At 37.0% G+C, this 22,494-nt stretch overlaps 1 protein-coding gene across 1 annotated transcript in view; it reads left to right on the top strand.

Annotated features, from left to right (window-relative positions):
* The window catches only part of LOC149802168 (uncharacterized), a 45,375-nt gene extending 25,283 nt beyond the window's left edge, over positions 1-20,092 (top strand). The window contains exons 12-19 of the mRNA XM_089956901.1: positions 886-1,016; positions 9,326-9,646; positions 11,998-12,255; positions 12,740-13,288; positions 14,002-14,169; positions 14,345-14,536; positions 17,699-17,864; positions 19,485-20,092. Coding sequence (XP_089813027.1) covers positions 886-1,016; positions 9,326-9,646; positions 11,998-12,255; positions 12,740-13,288; positions 14,002-14,169; positions 14,345-14,536; positions 17,699-17,864; positions 19,485-19,596 — 1,897 coding nt within the window. The 3' untranslated portion in view covers positions 19,597-20,092. The remainder of the gene's footprint in view (positions 1-885; positions 1,017-9,325; positions 9,647-11,997; positions 12,256-12,739; positions 13,289-14,001; positions 14,170-14,344; positions 14,537-17,698; positions 17,865-19,484) is intronic.
* Positions 20,093-22,494: the final 2,402 nt, after the last annotated feature.

The raw sequence follows: 22,494 nt of genomic DNA, 5'->3' as shown, positions 1-22,494 counted from the left end.
TTTGAATATTTTGTCCCAGATATCCTTTTATACCAACGTTGACTCTGTCAAAATAAGACTTACTGACTCGAAAAAATTGAGGTTTTACGAATTTGTGGTGACCATGATAGGTGCTTCCACCTTCCTTATAAGCAGCCGCGGCATAATCTGCATTAAAAGGAATGACTTGCAGTAACGGTGCGGATGTGTCCCACCACGTTGTACTCCATCACAATGGAGTACACAAAGATCAAATTATATAATTCGTTCAGTTCCACAGGGTGACGAAATAACCTTAAAAATCGGTCATTTCTGGAGATGCTATTGTCAGTGGAAACCTGACCGTTATATGATGTGACCTTCTCTCCACCCAACATGTCAAACAAAGCGGGGCACAAAGTGATTGCCAACGTTTGGGCATCCGTATAATTCATCAGTAAGTGACGTGCTATTCTGTAGTACTCGATCGTGACAATATTGTTCTATTTGATCAGGGCTTTGCCAAAAGGAGTCTCGAAAATACTGGCAATCGTTTCTACCAAATGTTGACCATTGAAATAATATCATACATGCATTTTCATCTCATATATGCTTAGGATAGAGTTGTTTTGTGGTGGTTTTATGGATTGCTAAAAAACCATGATCGTTTAAATTCAAGTTTTCTTGTATATTCCGGATTTCGAGCCAAAACTTAGTTTGCTTTCCACTTACACTTAGTACCTGAGTGGGATTAATGGTTTCAACCAAAGCCACTTCCCAATGGGTTTCGTGATCCAGTTGGATGGAATAAGGTAATTTGCCCGTGAAAAAGCACAAAGTATTGTGGTGAAACTCATCCATGGAGCTGTCAATGGGCAAAGTTAAGCAAAATCGGTTAGTCATAATCCGAGAGTTCTGCTTTCCAAGGGGTCATTCGAGATCAGAGGAGTATTCAAAGGAAAAGATGGTTGTTGTTGTGGTGACTGCTGGGAGGTTGACTGTTGTCCAAAGACTCCCGTTGTTACCAGCAGAGTATTTTAGAGAACGATTAGTAGAAGGTAACCGATGCAACTGCTCAATAAAATAATCCACAATTGTTTGTCTCCTTGTTGCAAACTCAAATTGGCGATGGTAGAACCAATGACACAATACACCATAGATCTTGCAGAGAAGAACTCGAAGAACGAGTGGTCACTGTTGGTGTTGAGGCTATGTTGAATGGCATAATGGTCACTTCGTTTCATAGTCGATGACTTGCGAAGCGTCGAACCAAGAATCAAAACTGGGAGGATATCCTTACCAATGTACTTTGATTTCTTTGGCAGGAAGTTTTCCTACTTTACGTGTTCTTCGAACGAGAATTCTTTCAATCTCGTACTCCACGTCGTCTTATTTGGTCACCCGATGTAGCTCAGGCAAGTAGAAAAAGGTTCCTATTAACACTTCTCCCTTTCATGTCTTCCAATTTAAAGACGGCAGGATGATAACCAAGCACTCGTCCAGTGACATGAAAATATTCGAAAGTCCAGTTGGATAAGTAACGATTGTCGAAAGTGGGTTTTATTGTACCAGTGCGTACCCAATCAACACTCCACCTTTCCTGGGGACAGTGGAAGCTGGGGACATACCAAACAGACGCTCACAAACGGTCGCATCGTTCTCAGGAGTCACTTCTTGAGGTACGTATACGATACTCCGATGGTAAGATTGGTTGTACGGTTTGACCAGGTGCAGTAAGACGTTGATGTACTTGAGAGTGTGTTGATGCGTAAAATATTTCCACATACACCTTTTCAAGAGCCGTTGAAAACGTTCCACGATACTAGTTTTGTTTTCAGGATTCTCGGTGGTGAAAAAATAAATATCTCAATTCTTCAATTATTTTTGGAAAGCTTGGTTCAGAAATTCGCTGCCTTTGTCGGTTTGCCATCGGAGAGGATGACAGCTGCTTTCAAATTTGGAAAAGACTTCGAAGACAAAAAAGAAATTTTCATAGCCACGATTGTAGGTGAACAAATGAGAGACATCGGTTAAATCGGATTGCTATTGATGATCGATGCCGTCCACTCTGGTGCTATTTCTGGAAATTTTGGTCAAATGGGTTTGTGTAAATTATACGTGGCTTTCTCACGCGAGGTAAACGTACACTTTTCAGTCGGGGTTTGGAAGCATGGTACAATTTTTGAACTCCTACGTAACCTTAAGGATGAGACTGATAGTACAAATGCTGGCTAACACATTCTCCAATAGGACGTTCTCTTCAATAAGTCACCCACCGTTCACTGGTGCTAGTCTGGCTTGGATGAGATGGTTTAAAAACGGCTTTATGTTTCTGACGTTTCACGCGAGTAGAAATCGAGGGTAATGGTTTTATTGGTGGTGGTGGGAACTGGATGGCTTTTGCCTTTCTTTCTTTATTCACTTTTGGTTTCCCTTCTGTCGAAGGAGGAGTAGACATCATCATTTTAACCCAAGCTTTGAGTTCTTCTCGTTGGGGAGTGGGAGTAGAGGTCAACAAGGACACTGAAGTCTTACTCGGGATGGAAGCCGCAGACGGCGTTTGAAAGACATCTCGTTACTCTTCTTCCTCTGGTCTCCGTGGGGTTGTGTCTGTCTAGGTTACTGGGGATGGTGGCCATCGACTTTTCATCAGCGTCCTAATATGTTTCAGAGTAAGTTGAGCTGTTTTGTCTAAAGCTTTCTGGTGAAAGAGTAGCGATTTTGCCGTTTCTGACAAGTCACTGAGATCAATCAGTGATTGTAATTCGTGTTGTATCTGGGAGATCTTGGTCAAATGAAGATTGGGGGTAAATGCGGAGAGCGTTGTTTTTGCCACAGATGGGATTCCATCCATCGTTTGTAAGTGACTAAATTCAGCCTTCGTCCTTGCATCAGATTCCAAAGTACACGGATTGATATCTTTCCACTAAAGAGGTCCCTTTAATCTTCTTTGTCTGTTTTATTATCTTGGACTAATGGATGAAGTATGAACTCCAATGAGTCCTACAATTATTGTTCCCAATACTCCTTTCACCAAGGGTCCTAATAACACGCCAGATTCCTCTACGATGCATATACACCTTTTTCTTTTGACGGACATGTATTTTCTTTATTACTGTTTGACGAAGACTGTGTCGATGTTTAGGTAAGTGTTCTTTCTGATCTTGAGACAAAGGTATCGTTCCATTCAAGACATTCAGGCAACACTCTCACACGGTATTGCCGGTATTGACGATGTCGTTCGAGGCTGTTTGAATAAGGTGTTTTTGCATGGGTAGAGGGGCTTTGGACAGAACTGACAACACGTTCCAATGTTTGGCTAAATGAGGAGGGTTGGTGGTGTGACATCATTTTACGTTCAGGAGCACAAAAACGCTGATATCCATCGTCTGCAACAGATCCCTTTTAGTGAAATGGGTTGCTAATGATTTTCTGTACGTCGTATCAACATTTTGACAGGCAACACTCAACATTGATAGGTTCGCAACGGACTAAATCGGGACAGATCTTGCTTGATTATATCCCATAAACTTCCTGATCTCTCTTGGACTTCGATTTTGGGGGCATGTGTTCTGTTAGCAGATGCCGCTGCGACTAAAGAGGATTAGAGTGTCACCGCAGAAGAAGAAGTTCCTTGAAACACGGGTTTCCATTTTTTCATCATATGGGGAAGCATACGTGTAAAGTTGGATTTGACTGGCATCACTAACAACGGGAAAGAAGCTACTGATGCTACTGATGAAGACAAGTGTACCGAAGTTTGTAGTTTGGGAAAGCAAGGCTGCGTCTTAGTTGCAGTAACTCTTGTGGGTGGTAGAAGCTTGTTTCTTTTTCAGGGGACATTTTTCTTGGGAATTATCTTTTTCTGGGAATGTGACCTGGTCTTGACACCAATACCCTTCTTCCTGGAACGTTTAGAGGGGGAGATGCATTTTTTCTTTTGGATAGCTGACGGGGCATTTGAATCCCACTTTAAGATGGAGAGAAGGATGATGCCTCCTAGAGAACCGCTACTGACGATGTGATAACAGTCTTGCTATGTCCGTAGGTGGTCATTTTAAAGTCATGAGGCTCTCCAGATTGCTATGCTTCTTTCATCTCCTTCGATTTCAGGGTGACGGAGACCAAGGAGATCGATGTAGATACAACTGTTCGTGTCAAAATACGGCACAAAATCTCATACTTATTCTAAAGTTTCGTTCAATTTTAAGCGGGCATGGGCTGTCACGTAGGCTGCAATAATGACATTTCCCAATTCGTCGGCTTCTACAAACTCCAGTTCTTCTTCGTAATTGACTAAGATCAAGTCTTCATGAATGACATCCACGTGTTTCATGTACTTTGTTTGGTCGTGAATTATCTTGAAGTAGCGGAAAGGATCGGACAAATACTCCGTCTTGGGTCAACACGGTCGTTGTGCTATTTTCCACCACAAACAATTCAACATCACTTTGGCAAACGGTCGCCGTCCGTCGTTTTTCTCGACGTGGTCCAAAATTGATGCCATCCTGCTCAACGTATTTCTCTTTTGAATTTCTTTTGGTCTTTGGGAGCGTGACAGCAGGAAGAAAAATCACTGGCTTCTTGTTTCAGTTTCAAAACGGCATCCACGTAGTCTGAAAAAATGCCTTTTAGAGTCTCGTTATCCTTGTAATACTGTTATATCTTGTGAAAGTGGTAAATTTCGTATGCTTTTAACAATTGGTCCATAGCTTTGAACAATTCCACGCTAGCCCACGTTCCTATCAATGCGCGTTCTTGATTGCACGTTTCGGTACAGGTACGACACAATGGAAACATCAGTTGTCCTTGGCAATAATGAGGTAAAACGGGATGATACAAGTCCCTGAGAGGCAAGACTTTACATTTAATCAATCCTTCGTATCGTCGAACGTTTTCCACGTCGAGTGATGTCCACGTCGACTTGTTCTATTAACAATTGTGGGTGCCATGCGAAAATGTAACAATATTTGTACACGTAATGATACAGCGAACAAACGTCTAGGTATTTGACTTCTTCTCCTTTCTTCTCGTCAGCGTGGTACAGCAAAAAGGTGTCATTCTTTCGTCCTACATACAAACTGTCCCGGGGGTTCAGAGGGTTAACCAGCTTGCAACATTCCACGATACGTTTAAACTCGGGATAGGTTTCAAATGGTGTTCGTACTCGTGTTCCCACATTTCCACGAGTCGGTATCCTTGCTGTTCTAACTTTTATTGGCCTTAAAAAGTGGATTTGCCCACGTCTTCGACGGTACGATGTAAAAACTGTTTTTCGATGTCACGATGAGGGTAGCAGGTCGGACATCCGTTAAATAAGCAACCATTATACTCGTACACGATCTTGGGGGTTTCTACGTCTAAGCGATCCCCTTAATAATTTACAATAGTCCTTTCGACTCCTCCGTTTCTGGCATGTTGGAACCATTTGCCTTCCTTGTCGCACAAGTAATGTACCCAGCGTAGGGCTTTGACCGAGTATCGATGTTGGACAAAAGTGGTCGTTTGAGGACAGATGACAGCCAATGTCTTCTCGGGCACTCGTTTGCGGTACACTAAGAAACACGTTTTGGCAAAGGTGCAGGCTTCTTTCAAAATATCGATCCCTCCATGTTTCATGAATAGTTCTGGAAATTTTCCACAGCAACGACATAAACTATCCACGTCGGAACGACAGTACTTTAACATTTCTTCCTGAAAGTTGAAGGGGTCCGAGGCGTGAATTTGGTGCAAAGTGTAGAAAGCTTCTCGTTGTTCGGTGCGGATGTTGTCAGGGTCGTAGTAGTGATCCTCGGCTAATGTTGCAGACCGTCGTTTTGATTAGCTTCGGTATTTAAAAAGTGCAGAAACATAGTCTTTGGCCATTTCTGTCATTCTAATCGCATTAGGCATTCAACTCAACGGCATGGCCAAGTAACTCATGAAATCTTTAAACTGCACTTATCCCGTTCGCATGGAAATGATTTTCGTTCTGTTCAATGTGACATTAGGACTTTCGATGCTTTATTCCGTATAGTATTTGAAAAGGAATTGTCCATCGTATCCCAAAAATTGTGGGACCTCACCGTGGCATTGCGATGGCAATCTCAGTAACTTTCGATGTCCTCTTGACTCCAGGTCTCGTCGATAGGGTCTAAGATCCATTGGGCAAAGTCGGTCAGCGATATTCAATCCTAGAAAGAATTTTTCACATCCTCAAGGAATCTTGCAACAGTGAGGGCAATGACAACATATAGGTTCCTGGATGCACTTCTCGCACGCTCGATGAGCGACGCAGAAATTAGGACTATAAATGCCAGACTCTTGCATGCAATAGAAATCGAGAAAAAAAGAAGGGGAATTTCCTTTTCTTCTGGTCACCTTCTTCCTGCTCGTCTTCCTGTTGGGTTGGTATTTTTGAGTGTAGCAATCGTATTCCAAGTCCAAGATTTGGTGACAAATGTGACATCGTTTCTTTCCTGGACAAATGTGTGCCTTGGCATTATTGCTACAAACAAAACCTTGTCCACAAGTAGAGCACCATCTCATCAGTTGGCAAGCACTTTTCTGCTGTGAACCGTGTGTCTTCAGATGTTGCTGTTAAAACGTAGAGCTGACAAACGTTTCCGGCAAGTAGGGCAATGCTTTTGTCAAGACATGGTTTTGAGGCCAAATATCCCGGACATTTCGATCCACAATGCTTGCGTTGCTCTCGATTGTTATACCCATAGTCACATTTCTCATAATAATACCCGTATCCCAGTAATGCAGTGATACAAGAAATGGCGTGGAATGTTCATCGTGATTATAGACGTGAATGTATTTTCCGTCTTTGAAATATTTTCCTCGACAAAACAAATCTCCACGCACTTCTTGAAGGTGCACTTTTAATGTGTAGCGTGGAACTACGACGTCTTGCAGTTATTGCACTTCAGAAATGCCACGGGGTGTGCCTTTTTCCGTGACATGAGTTCAGCTTTACTTCGTTGCTATGCTAGGTCCGATTGTCGAACGCTCTTCCAGGCTCTTTTCCAATCTGCTGTATCGTTTTTGTCAGCATACGTTCATCCCACCATGATGGCCAGGGCTATACACATCTTGTCTTGAGTGTTGTTAATTTGAACGATGTTTCGCTTGATGCTTCTATGGTCTTTCACAAAAAAAAAAAAAACACATTTGGGATGAGAAACGTGGGCCATGTACAGTCTCGCTTTTCCATTGGTGATGTGAAACTTATCGTTGGACTGCTGTACGTGTTAAATCTTGCCGATGACTTAGGAAGGTGTCAATTCTGTTAGCCTGCTAAAGACGATCCAAACGGAGGACATCAGACTGTGGTGATAAATGGAAAATGTCAAGGGATCGTCTTCAGTGTGGTTAACAAATAATCCTACAAATCAGTGATCAACCCCTCTGTTTTCTCTAGCGGTACGTCGATCATGAAATCTTTAAATTGCACCGTGTACGTATAAGCCGTGATTCAGAATTTTCTGGAACAGCGTTTTTCCTTCTGTTTAGTTTTGTTTGTTTGTGTCTATGTACGTTAATGTATATGTCTTTGTTGTGTTATGTTTGTTCCTATGCAACCCTTGACCCTAGACAGACCCACCCTGTTGCAATTCCCATTAACCCTAGACTGACCACCCTGTTCCATTCACCCTTGAGGCTAGACAGTAACATCCTGTTCCATTTCCTTTCAGGCTAGACAGTCCCACCTTGTTCCATTTCTCCGTGAGGCTTGACAGTCTACTATATAAAACATTTGAGGCTAGACAGTCGCACCCGGTTCCATATTCGATTTGAGGATACGATAAAACCCCTCTGTTTTAACAAAGAAGTCTAAGCGAGGCTATCAATCTTGAGGCTACTGTACAACCCCTTAAATTTAACACAGAGGTAAACGTGAGGCTATGGTATCCCCCTGTACTACTGATATTTCATGGTTGTTTTAAACCCTCGCAGTGACTAAATTGGACTGATATCAGGCTAATATCAGCGATATTGATCGATTAACGCAGCCAACAACTTCCTGCACCCAAAATGAGTGCAATCTTTAGGTTTGGCATTAAGCTATACATAATCTGATTTTTCTAAGATATATATATATATATATATATATATATATATATATATATATATATATATATATATATATATATATATATATATATATATATATATATATATATATATATATATATATATATAGAGAGAGAGAGAGAGAGAGAGAGAGAGAGAGAGAGAGAGAGAGAATTGCCAGAGATACGCTAGAGTAGACGATCCATCATGGTCTGGACATGATCGGAAACAACAGAAAATCCGCTAATAAGTTAAACTCTAGGAAGAAATATTACGCTTGAAAACGTTTATAGGTAGGACCTAGTGAAATGAAGGACGGTTAAGTTAAACCAAGGAAAGTGATCATCCTAAACATATCTTAACATATCTAGCCAGTGTTAATCAAGAGAACACATATGAATAAAGGAAGAGAGGACCAGCGAATGTCCTCCCTTTATGTAAAGCCCTTTCCTTGCTCCTACGGAATTTTAAGGGATCTATGATAGCACACACACACACACACACACACACACACACATAAAGTATTCGAAGTCTTTGGAATCTGCAGTGTCGTTGACTTCTTATTTCAGGGCATTACTGAGAAAAGAAGTCATCACCTGATTTGAAATTTAGGACACCGCGTATTTCTTTTTGTGACGGACTTCCACTTGTCGGGCGGATTATCATGACTTTGATTTACAGATTCATTTCCGTTCACTAGATAATAGTTTATTGGACGCTTTGATGAAAACGCTATCACTTAATGGGTATTTTATTGATCATAGAAGGTGGTATGGATTAAGTCTGTGCAAAGTCTAACATTTCTCATGAAAAATCTAAGACACCGTGGGTGGTCTAGACTGACGTTTATCAACTCTTTCTTTGATGTGCCAAGTACAGAAGAATAACATATAAAATCTTAATTATCAGAAAGGTGGTTAAGTCACACCGAGCTGGTAGTGCAGGGATATAAATCAAGGCCAATAAATCTAGCATTAAAGAGCAAAGTAATCAAAAGATTTTGTGCAAAATATTTTTCTATCACAAAACAAAGACCGAACTTAATAAATAATTGTCTACAAAGGACAATGTTTAGTTTTATGCTAAGTTGGGTTGTTGGGGGAGGGGCTATTTGTTTGGTTTGGTTTGGTGTTTGTTTTTTGTTTTTTTCTTTGACATGATTCCAACCAAACAAAATAAGTTGAATGGTTTGGACTTGTTCCAAATGAGCGGAATAAAGTTGCATTTATCATCAGGGCTTACATTTCTATTACGGTGAAGGTCATTTATTCGGAAGCCTCTTGAGATTGCTGCTTACATAAGAAGTGAGTTTCAATTTTAGCCAATGACGGATTGGAGAAGACATTCCAAGCACAAAGAGATTTTAAGATGACCGTCCTCGTTCTGTCCATCATGTTCGGTATTCTGGCTCTTTCTGATGCTGACGATTGCTCCATAGGGGTCACCAGATGCATGTGGGAGCCTTGGAATCCATGGGGTAGCTGCAGTGTGTCCTGTGGGGCAGGGATAGCATCACGTAACCGTGGGCTGTGCTGTAAAGAAGGGCAGGAGTTTAACGCATGCGTAAAGGAGTGTGGAATTACAAATACCGCGTGGGACCTAAAGCCGTGCAATGTGTCTTGTGATGGAGGTAAGTGTGATAGATATAATCATAATAATGACGATGATCACAACAGTAAAAATAATGGCGGTGATGAAGATCGCGAGAATGATGACGATGATTTCGATATGTCGGTGGTAATGATGGTGGCGGCTATGATTATGTTGATGGTGGTGTTTAAACTGCTGGTCAGCTTTATTAATTATTGCTATTGCTATGAGTAACATTGTTGTTGTCGTTGTTATTGCAGATCATGGTTATGATGGCGGCTGAACTGCTACATAATTGCTTGGGTTCCATTTCTGCTTCGTCTTCTGTTTTGATGTTGAAATTCAGTCTGAGCTTTTGAACTCAACCGTTATAAGGAATATTCTACTTGCTTGTCTCTTGTCTCACCCGAGAAAGTAAGCGAATTATGGCCCTTCATCTTAAGTTTGTCATCGTATGTATTGCCTTCAGATTCACTTGGCATGGCTATATTTGTGTTTAAGATAATTTTTATTTATTTTCTCAAATACCAAGACAGTACTTTTTCTTGACACTTTCAACATAATGGATACGATTTTAATTGTGACGAGAAAATGAACCCCTCTCTAATTTACAGAAATATAGTTGATCGATCGATAATATTAGACTTTAACGGAATGTCAGCACAAAACTGGCACTAAGAAGAGTTTAAAACATGCAAATATAAATAACCGCGAGAAAAAAAAATAGAATTAGGAATAACAACCTCTCAAATAAACGTAACATAAAGTATTAAAAGATAAAAGATACGAGCTAAAGATGCTAAATAATAGATATTTAAAATAACAAACGTTTTCTCTGTTAATATAGCTCGTGTTTCGTTACTGAGTTCACATTAAATAAAATTTTGTCTCACGAGTGGCAAGGCATGCAGTCTGGTCAAGGCTCACCCTCTAGGAGGAATGCTTGAAACAGGTACAATGTGTCGCATATACGATTAGCACAGTACCATCTCATCTCTTCCATTTGGTATATTAAAAGGATGTTAATAATGGTTTCATATCAGAAGTTTGTCGATTGTTCATTCCACATATCCTGTCATATATATATATATATATATATATATATATATATATATATATATATATATATATATATATATATATATATATATATATATATATATATATATATGAAGTCAGTACATGAAATGTTTCTAATCAGAGCCGGATTGATTCAGGGCGGAAGATAGATAAGACAACAACTCTCTCTCTCTCTCTCTCTCTCTCTCTCTCTCTTAATGGTTTATTACGAGATCGAGTTCACACTGTTTGTGGAATTTCAAAATTAATTAAAGCTTCTAAAAGATGAGTTGTGAATTTGTCATTTTTCTTTGTTTCTTTTTAGAGGAGAAGATGTGGGCTCAGCGATAATTAAACTCAACAGATGGTTACTACAGTCTGTACTAAAATTTCAAGACAGATATTTTATTATTAAAAGGCCGTGTCATTCCAAATTATAAACTCCTTTCACTTTTACCTATATACTGCTTTCTTGCAATTCAACAATACATTACATATATTAAATTCAATAAAGCATATGAAATAGCTTGTTTGATTTTCTAAGTTTGTTTACATTAGTATTAAGTCTGAATAAATTAGCGAATTATACATCTTAAACCATTAAGTTCACACTTGAAAAACAGCTTTGTCAATACCTGGTATTTTATATATCACAAAAAGTACCCATTTTCTTACTGCATCGATAAAATGTAACGGAAGTGCGCGTACCAATTGACTTAGAAAACGTTTGCCTGGCATGGTGATGCAGAGGTTGAATGTCTGTTGAAATGAACATGAAGTGAATTATTTATTGTGTTTTCCTATGATTAATACAATGATCATAATGCGTCATATTTTATCTTCCAGAGTTCTCCGATTCTCTAAACTCTTTCTAGCAGTATGCGCAAAGCAATATACATGCGTAATGACAAAACTTGTTCTTTGCTGCGAATCCAGCGGAACAAAGTTTTTTGGGAATTATGCTGGTTGAAATAGTGTGCACGGTAAATTTTATAACATTAATGACAAATATATGACAATCTTTTTTTTTCTTAAAGGTATTTGTTAGACATTTCGATTCTGTAAAATATGAGTTGTGAATGAATGAAATTGGAAAGGATGTTGAATCGATAAAGCACACATTTTAAACTGAACTTGTATTTTGCATAACTAACAAATATTTCCAAAATAGGCATATGTATATAGCGTATTCAAGTGATCTCAACCAGTGAAGAACTTAGTGTACCGTGGACCCAACACTAAAGTACAGACACCTGATTCACAGTCAATTTTTGCATCACAAGTTTGAAAGTTATCATTATCGATTATACATAATATTGCATTTTATTGCAGTGTCTCAGACAAACAAGCAAATTATTTACACATTACCATCCGTACAAACCACGTCTGAAGCTCACAATGTGCCCTCTGAGATCACCTCAGCTGCGACAAGTTCCATTCTTTCGACGTCTAATGCAACAACCACCTCAGCTACGACAGGTTCTATTATTTTGACCTCTATTGCAACAATTGCTGCTGCTCCGACAACAACCGAACAACCGACAAATACAGTCAACACAACAAAGTCAGAGTCTCCAACCACTTCTGCATGTAAGAACGTCGGCCTTTTGTTTCATCTTCGTAGTATAATAATGTTTGTTCTGACGTTCTCTTTGTTGGGGTCATTACTCTAATGAAAGACTATATGATGTCTAGGGTGTGTGTACGTATATGTTTGTGCTTGGGGTGTTTTTGTTGGTGGTCGAGAAAGAAACAGAAAAATTGAATATTGAAATTCCATTCGCTGAAAATATATTTAATATTGTTTCAGCATTTTCTTTTCACGACTTCAAACTGAATAAATCTACCTATGAAATATACCTTTTTGTTAGTTAACGGCTTTGCGGAATATTCACCTATGTCACTTTATTGTTCAACAGTATGTTTTTTCTGATGATACCATAGAACTGGAAGCCTTTTAATATATGTATTAACAGACCTGGTAGGTTCATCTAACGATTGTCATTATTGTTTTAAATTTAACCGATTAAGACATTTTAATTTGAAAACGCCGAAATTTAATTGACTTTTTCAGCCTGCGTTGCCAAGATAGCCGATGTTGTGTTTGTCATAGATTCCTCTGGCAGCATCGGAGCCGAAAACTTCCTGAAATTGAAAGAGTTTATGAAAAATATCGTTCGCACCTTTGATATAGATAGCCGTTATACCCGTGTGGCCGTCATCAAATACAACGATTATCCAAACATAGAGTTTAAACTGAATAACCACACTAACTTAAAAGAACTTTTGGCGGCAATCGACGGAATCAACTACACCATTGGGGGGACAAACACTGCCGACGCTCTGCAACTCATGCGTTCGGAGGGCTTCGACCGGGAGCGCCCTGCTGCCCCAGACATCGGTATTGTTATAACAGATGGTCTTTCCAAATACCCCACTCTGACCAAAGCTCAAGCTGATATGGCAAAGAACGATGGGATAACGCTATTTGCAATAGGCATCGGAAATGAGACGCAGCAGGAGGAGTTAAAAAACATCGCAAGTGGAGACAGGGTATATCAAGTAGAAGGATTCGATGCTTTGGAAACGATAAATTCGGCTGTCGCACATACGACATGTGGTGGTGAGGAATTTTCGTTTATCTGTTTCAGTTATATACATTCACACTACCCAGTTGTATACGTTCTCAACGACCAGTTCTATACATTTACAATGCCCTACAAAACTGTCCCGTTCCAGAGGCTACGATTAAATGTTCCGTCATTTAACATCCCCAAGACGATAATTGAAACAAATTGATGAAAAATCAAAGCCTACTAATTAGAATATCTACATAGTCATTCGCTGCATAGAAAAACAAAAAGATTAACTATACAAACGAATGAGAGAATGAGAATTTATATTAAATTAAAATGTAAATATATCATATAATGAAACTTTGCTGTTACATCATCATTGCAAAATGCTGCTGCATTATCCGACAACTTAAAACACATATATAATAATAGGCAGTGGTCTCTTCAAATAGTGACTAAGCAACGGTTGGCTTCTACTGTGATAGTTTGATGTAGTTTGGTGTCTGGTCGTTTTGTTTTCTTAGCGATCAAAAGCCAAGCAGTAAAATAGTACGCCTGTGCTGTATTACGAGTCTAAATCAAATACGAAGAGAACACAGTGTAATTTAACCTCCACAAGAGTAAATTGTGACATTGGAGTAAGATGTAATACATATTAGTCAAAACGGCTACGTCGAGAAACTTTTTTTTTATCACATCAGTGAGGTATGGTAGAGGTTTTGATATGTACTATTAATTTCACTTAAAATTGCCTTTACAGTGAATTTGAACGAATCATTCGTCACGAGATCTACGACCTCCCCACGCACAACGCCCTCTGGTTGTGCAGACTACGATGACAATTGCGGATCCTACGGTCGTGATTCGTGCTACGACTACGAACCATTTGCCAGAGGTCACTGTCCAAAAACGTGTGGATTTTGCATAGGTAAGAACGAAGTTCCAAATCGGGCAGACAGAATAGTAAATTAGTCTTTATTTTCGGGCAGTGTCCTTGTATGGATTTATTCATGAAAGAAAAATATAACCGTAAATTAAACCTTAATTTGAATTTGGCAAATAAATATTGAAAATGATTAAGAGTATTTTTCTTAACCATACAGATGCCAATGCAAATACGACGAAAGATTGTGCTGATGCACGCGATGACTGTGCCCACTATGGAGTTGAAATGTGCTACAAAGAATCGCAGCATGCCTGGGTCGAAGCAAACTGTCCGAAATTTTGTGGCTTCTGTGGAGATAAAAATGCGCCACTTCCCACCACTCCAGCCACAACTATAGCAACCACGACAGGTTGGTATTTAAGATCGGTTCTTTTAGACTTTGACATGACCTCTTTTAACAGATAACAAAGATCGTGTGAAGTATGGATGTCAAACAAATTCAGAATCATGGAAGTCTTCTTCGTAATTTGTATAAATATTATTCATTTTTGTCGCGTTCATATGTTTTACATTCCTTCAGAAAGATTTTTTAAAAGAAAAGGAAATATTCATAGTATTTTTGTTTTCTACTTGCATTTAAAACATTTTAGTAGCAACCGTACGATAATCAAATTCGGGTTCAATAACAAAGCTTCATTAGAATTATTGTTGGTTTCAGAAATCGGTAATGGATGTCATCACATGATTTTTTAGACGAATCGAATTTGGAATGTGCATGATGCCCTTTGGCTATTTAAAATTGAATCCAATATGTCAAATATTTATGTAGGCATTATAGCACGAAGTTAAGCCAATTGATGGAGATATAATAAAGACATATGCATGCGACGCATACAAACACATACGCACACACACAAACACACTTGTCTACAAACACACGCACATAGTCTGGAACACGTACAAAAATAAATATTTACATTTTGGCACAGAGAAGCAAAGTTGTCCATAATAACGAAGAAATCTCACCTTCTGATATAATACAAAATAACACAAGAGATAACTTAAAGATTAAAAATCGTATTATCTTCGAATAAGGCCTGCACAATTTGAATCCGAACTAGTGTCATTAAAGTGCATAGGATTATTTATGACCTTGTTATTTACGTCATTTCACCCCATAAGGAACACACACACACACACACACACACACACACACACACACACACACACCTCTAATTGACACCTTATAGCTATTTTTACCTTTCACTGACCCCTTATAAGTATTCTTACTTTAACCTGAGGCATTATAACTTTTATGACCTCTAATTGACACCTTATACCTATTATTACCTATGATTCAGGCTTTATAACTTGTATTATCTCTGACACATTATAGCCATCATTACTTATGATTGAGGCCTTATAACTTGTATTACCTCTAACTGACACCCTATAGCTAATATTACTTATGACTGAGGCCTTATAACTTGTATTACCCCTAAATGATACCGTATAGCTATTATAACTTATGATTGAGGCCTTATAACTTGTATTACCTCTAACTGACACCCTATAGCTAATATTACTTATGACTGAGGTCTTATAACTTTTTTTACCCGTAACTGATACATTATAGCTATTATAACTTCCTACTGAGGCCTTATAACTTATATTACTTCTAACTGACACCTTATAGTTATTATTACTCATGATTGAGGCCTTTTAATTTGTATCACCTCTAACTGACACCTTATAGCTATTATTACGTACGATTGAGACCTTATAAAATGTATTACCTCTGACTGACACCTTATAGGTATTATTATTAATGATTGAGGCCTTATCAATAGTATTACCTCTGACTGACACCTTATAACTCTTATTACTTATGACTGAGGCCTTATTACTTGTATGACTTCTAACTGACACCTTATAGCTATTATTACGTATGATTCTGGCCTTATAACTTGTATTACTTCTAACTGATACCTTATAGCTATTATTACTTATGATTGAGGCCTTATAACTTATATTAGCTCTAACTGACACATTTTAGCTATTATTACCTAGGACTGAGGCCTTACAACTTTTATTACCCTTAAATGACTCCTTATAGCTATTATTACTTATGATTGAGGCCTTTTAAATTATATTACCCCTAACGGATACCTTATACTATTAATACTTCTTATTGAGGCCTTATAACTTATATTACCTCTGACACGTTATAGTCATTTATACATATGATTGAGACCTTATAATTTCTATTACTTCTAACTGACACCTTATTGTTATTATTATTTATGATTCAGGCCTTATAACTTTTATTACCTTTAACTGACACCTTATGGCTATTATTACCTATGACTGAGGTTTACAAATTGTATTACCCCTAAATGACTCATTATAGCTATTATTACTTATGATTGAGGCCTTATGACTTTTATTACCTCTAACTGAGACCTTATAGCTATTAGTACTTATGACTAAGGCCTTATAATTTGTATTACCTCTAACTGACACCTTATGGCTATTATTACCAATGATTGAGCCCTTATAACTTGTGTTACATCTAACTGACACCTTATAGCTATTATTACTTATGATCGAGGCCTTATGAACTGTGTTACCTCTAACTGACACCTTAATGATATTATTACTTTTGATTGACGTCTTAAAACTTGTATTACCTACCTCTGACACCTTATTTATATATTATTACTTATGACTGATGCCTAATAACTTGTATTACCTCTAACTGACACCTTATGGCTATTATTACTTATGAATGAGGTCTTGTATCTTTTATTACCTCTAACTGACACCTTTGGCTATTATTACTTATGAATGAGGCCTTATATATTTTATTACCCCTAACTGACACCTTATAGTTATTATTACTTATGATTGAGGCCTTATAACTTTTATTTCCTCTAACTGACACCTATGGCTATTATTACTTATGAATGAGGCCTTATATATTTTATTACCTCTAACTGACACCTTATAGTTATTATTACTTATGATTGAGGCCTTATATATTTTATTACCTCTAACTGACACCTCATACATATAGCTAATATTAACTCTAAATGAGACCTTATAATTATTATTACCTGTGACACGTTATAGCAATTACCGTATTCACGTGGAGATAAACACATATGGTGTGTGTGTGTGTTTGTTACAATTAAATTTTACATGAAAACAAGTAAGTTGTTGTAATCGCATAAAGACTTTCTTTACCATATATTCATACACCTTTGCTTGCTGCTGTCAGTAAAACGCGACAATTAGACAGTCTTCGTCAGTGCACAATTTGCGCACCAAAATGGAAAGACATTATTAAATTTAAAAACATAAACAGAGAATCTTACTTTTCTCCACATTTTTCCAAACTGTTCGTTATGTTACACCCTTCACCACAAAGGGGGTAAAGGTCGAGTTTGTGAGAACATTGTACACATGTAAGATCTACCCTTATCACATGTTTGATGTTTTTATGAAATATTACAGAAGCACTGACGCACACAAGCTCGCTCATAAGATAAATACACTTTTCTTTCTGCAGAAGTACTAGAAGTACTATGTAAGGACAGTATTCCTAACTGTATTGAGTATGGGGGACCAGGGATGTGTCAGACATACGGACAGTGGGCCCGTCAAAATTGTGCGAAGTACTGTGGTGTTTGTTTTAACTACGTTCATGTAACAGCAAGTACAGTCGGAAATAAGAGGTAAGTCTCTCTCTCTCTCTCTCTCTCTCTCTCTCTCTCTCTCTCTCTCTCAGACAAACAATGCAGTAAATCGTTGCATTTAGAAAATATTTGAAGAAACCTAATTTTATCCTAATGTGTTGGTAAGTGAGTGTTGGCTGTTGTCTCGATGTCGTCGCTAATATCTGCAATTGTGTCCATTATTCATGTCTTTTTTTCTCGTCTGTCTGTCTGTCTGACTATTTTATCCATTGGTTGCATACAATATTCATTATATATAAAAAAAATATTATTGATCATAAGATGGACAGATCGATTTAAAGTTCGATAAACAATGTATTGATATTGCTATCAGCTTTCAAAACAGTCTTAATTTCAATATACATTTGTTTCCTTGCTTTCTTAAAGACTGTTCAGCAATGATTAAATTCCAAATATCATTTTATTAACATTTTTAATGACAAATCCTAAACCTGTTTTGTATTTGTGTCGATATCAATCTCTCTCTCTCTCTCTCTCTCTCTCTATATATATATATATATATATATATATATATATATATATATATATATATATATATATATATATATATATATATATATATATATATATATATATTGTTACGAGTCCATGCCCTTAAAATAAGCAACAGAAAAGAGTGAAAAGCAACAATCTTTGTAAAATTCAATAAAAGAATTTATTTCCTTCAAATAAAAAGTGAAAATGAGAAAAAGAACTTACTGTTTTGCGAATTAAATCCCAAAATTGTCATAGAATTACAGATACAAGTCCTAATAATTTTCAGTTCTGAATATACTTTACGGGAAATCCAAATTAAGTCGAACGCTGAAAGTGTCGATGTGCCTATAGCGGCCTGTATTGCTTTGTTGTACTAGCAGTCTTTTATTGAAACACTCTATTATCATTGCAGGTTTTAATTCACTGTAAATCCCAGTGAATGACTCTGTCCAAGAATATTATTTTTTAATGAGCACTCTGTATTTCCAGAGAAAATTCACTTGAAATGTACAGTTTGAAGAAATAAATTCTAGCCCAAATGAACTGATGGACACAAAAATAATACAAATTGATTCTGCAAGATCTTATCGGTATTATTTGTGACCGATGAACCGAATATTTGTCTGCCATTACAGACAAGTTTTAAATACTCAGTTACCCCAGACTTTTATGAAAAGGGATGTAACCTGCATCTCTTGTCAAATATAAACTTTGATTTCAATGTCAACAACAATATTTTGCGTAAACTCAATAACTCCTTGAATCCGAGTTCGCCTGACTCTCATTTATGCTGACACTACGCGATTGCTTTTTCCGCGGACCAGCAACCGAATAGCTTTAACCGTCTCCTCGTGTAAGCATAAAAACCAAATCGCATTCGAAGAACACTATTATGTTGACACCTCTGAGTCAGTGTGACTATAGAGTACAAGCAAGATATAACACGTTTTTCTCAAGAATTCACGTGAGGCAAACAATGGACTGCTCATCAAACAAAAGTTTCATTGGCTTACTTAGAGCGGTCAATGTTGATACTACGATCCATATATTGGAAACGTGGCAATAACTGTACGGAGAAAATAATCGCTTTCTTAAACGATATTTGTTTCTTTTGTTTTAAAGGTGTCCAGCCTGGAAACTCCCTGAGGAATGTACTCTCGAACACATACAAGGACAGTGTTGTCCGAGTCCAAAATGTCCCGATGGCTTTATTCTGACAGTTCATCGTCACTAGCGACGGACGACAATAACAATCATTTGCAGCAGATGACAAGTACAAACGCATCTTCAGCTGAAAAGATTGGAGAAAATGCTTTAAAACTTTAACGTTTAATTTTATGCATAGACTTAAGATATGTAGATTTAGTTATTTTAGCTGTAATCTATCATTGCCAGCCTTTCCTTTATAAAATGTTTCATTTCTCAGTCATTACTCTTGCTTGAATTTCATATATATTCTCCATATTAAGTTGAGCATATATTTATGATGTTGCTATTATAATGTTTAAACTAACTTGAAGCTAAGGAAGAAAAAAAAATTGCTCTTTCTGGCATTGCAAATCGATAAGCAGAGTTAGTTGGAATAAAGAAGATTTTACATATTATCCTCCTATTAAGCATTTGCTGAATTTACTTATCTTATCTCAGACTGGTTGTCTCAGTACGGTCGTCCCATTCATGGTGTCCACGTGATAGGAACTACGTTTAGAAATAAAAACCTTTCTGTCTTCTGTTGTGCATGGAGTTGTTATAAAATCAAACAAACACAGCAACACACACACACAGAGTAACCTAATGAAAGCTCTATCATTGATATACATTGATATACCACGAGATGTACAATTTTTTCACTAAAAGAAAACGAGGTTTGCCGAGTTTCATTTCAGTGAAAACTTTATACGAAGTGGTGTATCAAAAATACAGCTTACATACTCTCTCTCTCTCTCTCTCTCTCTCTCTCTATATATATATATATATATATATATATATATATATATATATATATATATATATATATATATATATATATATATATATATATATATATATATATATATATAATGTATATCACGCAATGAATTAACTCTGCACTGCCTTGTTCAGTATGTCCGCTATTAAATGTAGTCTTTTACGTTTTGCGAGTACTTGCAATCTCCTTTAGAAATGATAATTTGCTTCTTTTATATTCTGAACTTCATTTATATTGATTAAATAAATATAAGACACTTATGATTTAAACACGAAAGATGGTTTAAATGAAGAAACCAATTCACTACAAACACAGCATAATTAAGTACGTAGAAGTTGTAAGAACAGTGAACGCACATGTTGAAACGAATGGAAAATGAGTGACCAGCTAAAAGGTAATTCAAACATTTATATGTATTACAGTCCATCTAAGTCATTAATATGATTTTTTAACATTACAACCAAAAATACTGTTGTTTCTTTCCTCCAGTTCTATCTTTCCCTTTACGTTGGTTTGCGTGACCATATTTTGCCATCGTTCATAGGTCCAGAGACATCACCACATGAAACAGACAAAAATCAGCTACACTCATATTTTCACTGATTTTCGATGGTATGTTTCTACGATGGTCCAGAGAGGGGGGGGGGGGGCTATGGGGGTGGAACGGCCTTCTGACACATTAATAAGAAATCTGTGTTCAGACCCTTATTAATGGGTTTTTTTAATAGGAAGAACGAAATAAGGACAAACCATACTTTAAATAGAGTCATGTATGTATCTTCCTCCAAACCAAAATATTGTTCCGTATTGTCTCAACATGCTATTGAAACATTGTATTATTAGTATTGCAAACACGGTATTAAAATCCCATAGAACGTGTACACCTAAACGTTACGAAATCCCAGGTACTCATAGGGTACCTACTGCAAGTTCGGTTTTAGTTTTTGTCTCACACCAGTCATCCCCGTATTCTCTTCATTATGCATGAGAGAGAGACAGACAGACAGAGACAAAGAGATAGAGAGAGAGATCAAAAGTTAAACACAGAGTCTTTCGATGAAATTGTGTCCCATGTTTAATTCATTTAGAATACATGAATTCTTCATATCTTTATCGTCACTTTATTACATTGCTAATGATTAATTTGTGGAACTTAATCACAAATGTAGAGAATATAGAAGTGATGGCCTACTGTTGAAATAAAACCAAATGTTGAAACCAATTTACATATGCGTATTACTATGTCATGGGTGAACCACAGAAAGTATTAGTATTTCACCTTGCTTTATACCAACACTTTAACAGCCATGTTATTATATATATGTATATATATATATATATATATATATATATATATATATATATATATATATATATATATATATATATATATATATATATATATATAGTCTAATAGTGGCATATATAGCTAAATAATACTTAGATAATTATTCAGATTTTCGTACAAGAGTATGACACCTTTACATATGTGAAAAACGATAATAGGAACTGGCTAATACTGTATATGTTGAATCTGCTACCAATATTGCAATATAGAAGTGTAGGCTCATTTTAATTTCACTGGGGGAAAAAAATGGATGAAGAAAAAATTCAACGTCGGTAATTGTACCAAGGCAAGGAAATCCTTGTCAATCGGTTACCCAGCGACTGGGATTTCCTGTCTCTGTGCAAACCCCATCACATATAAACAAAGGTAATGATGAAAATATTTTTTTCTTGGTTTATCTGAACGATAAAAAAAATGATCCGATGGCAAAGCTTACTCTAATCATTGTCAACACCAAGCAACTGCTGTTTTAAACACTTGAAGGTTATTAGTATCAGCATAAAATATTTTACTTTAATATAGCTGACATGAAAAAGAGAAGTTAGTAGCAATAAGCACAGTCTGATTAAAATCAGATATCCGCTGTTATTCATGAAGATCTTACAGCAACCACTTAGGGGTCATGTTCTGGTAACCTATGCTATAACCATAATTGCTGATTTATCAACCAGTCAAATAAAGTCTTATATCTTCACGTTTGGAGACTAAGCATTGTGGATGAAGAACATGAATGTGCACATTTGATTTAAATTACTTTCATATTTTTGAATGCTGCATTTCCATTGGCTAATTCAGAGGTCACAGGAACATGACTC

This window comes from Sinohyriopsis cumingii, chromosome 4 (assembly GCF_028554795.1).
Source record: "Sinohyriopsis cumingii isolate HCF-2022 chromosome 4, ASM2855479v2, whole genome shotgun sequence".
Taxonomy (NCBI): domain Eukaryota; kingdom Metazoa; phylum Mollusca; class Bivalvia; order Unionida; family Unionidae; genus Sinohyriopsis; species Sinohyriopsis cumingii.
The sequence above is the reverse complement of the archived record's forward strand: the minus strand, read 5'-3'. Positions and strand labels throughout refer to the sequence as shown.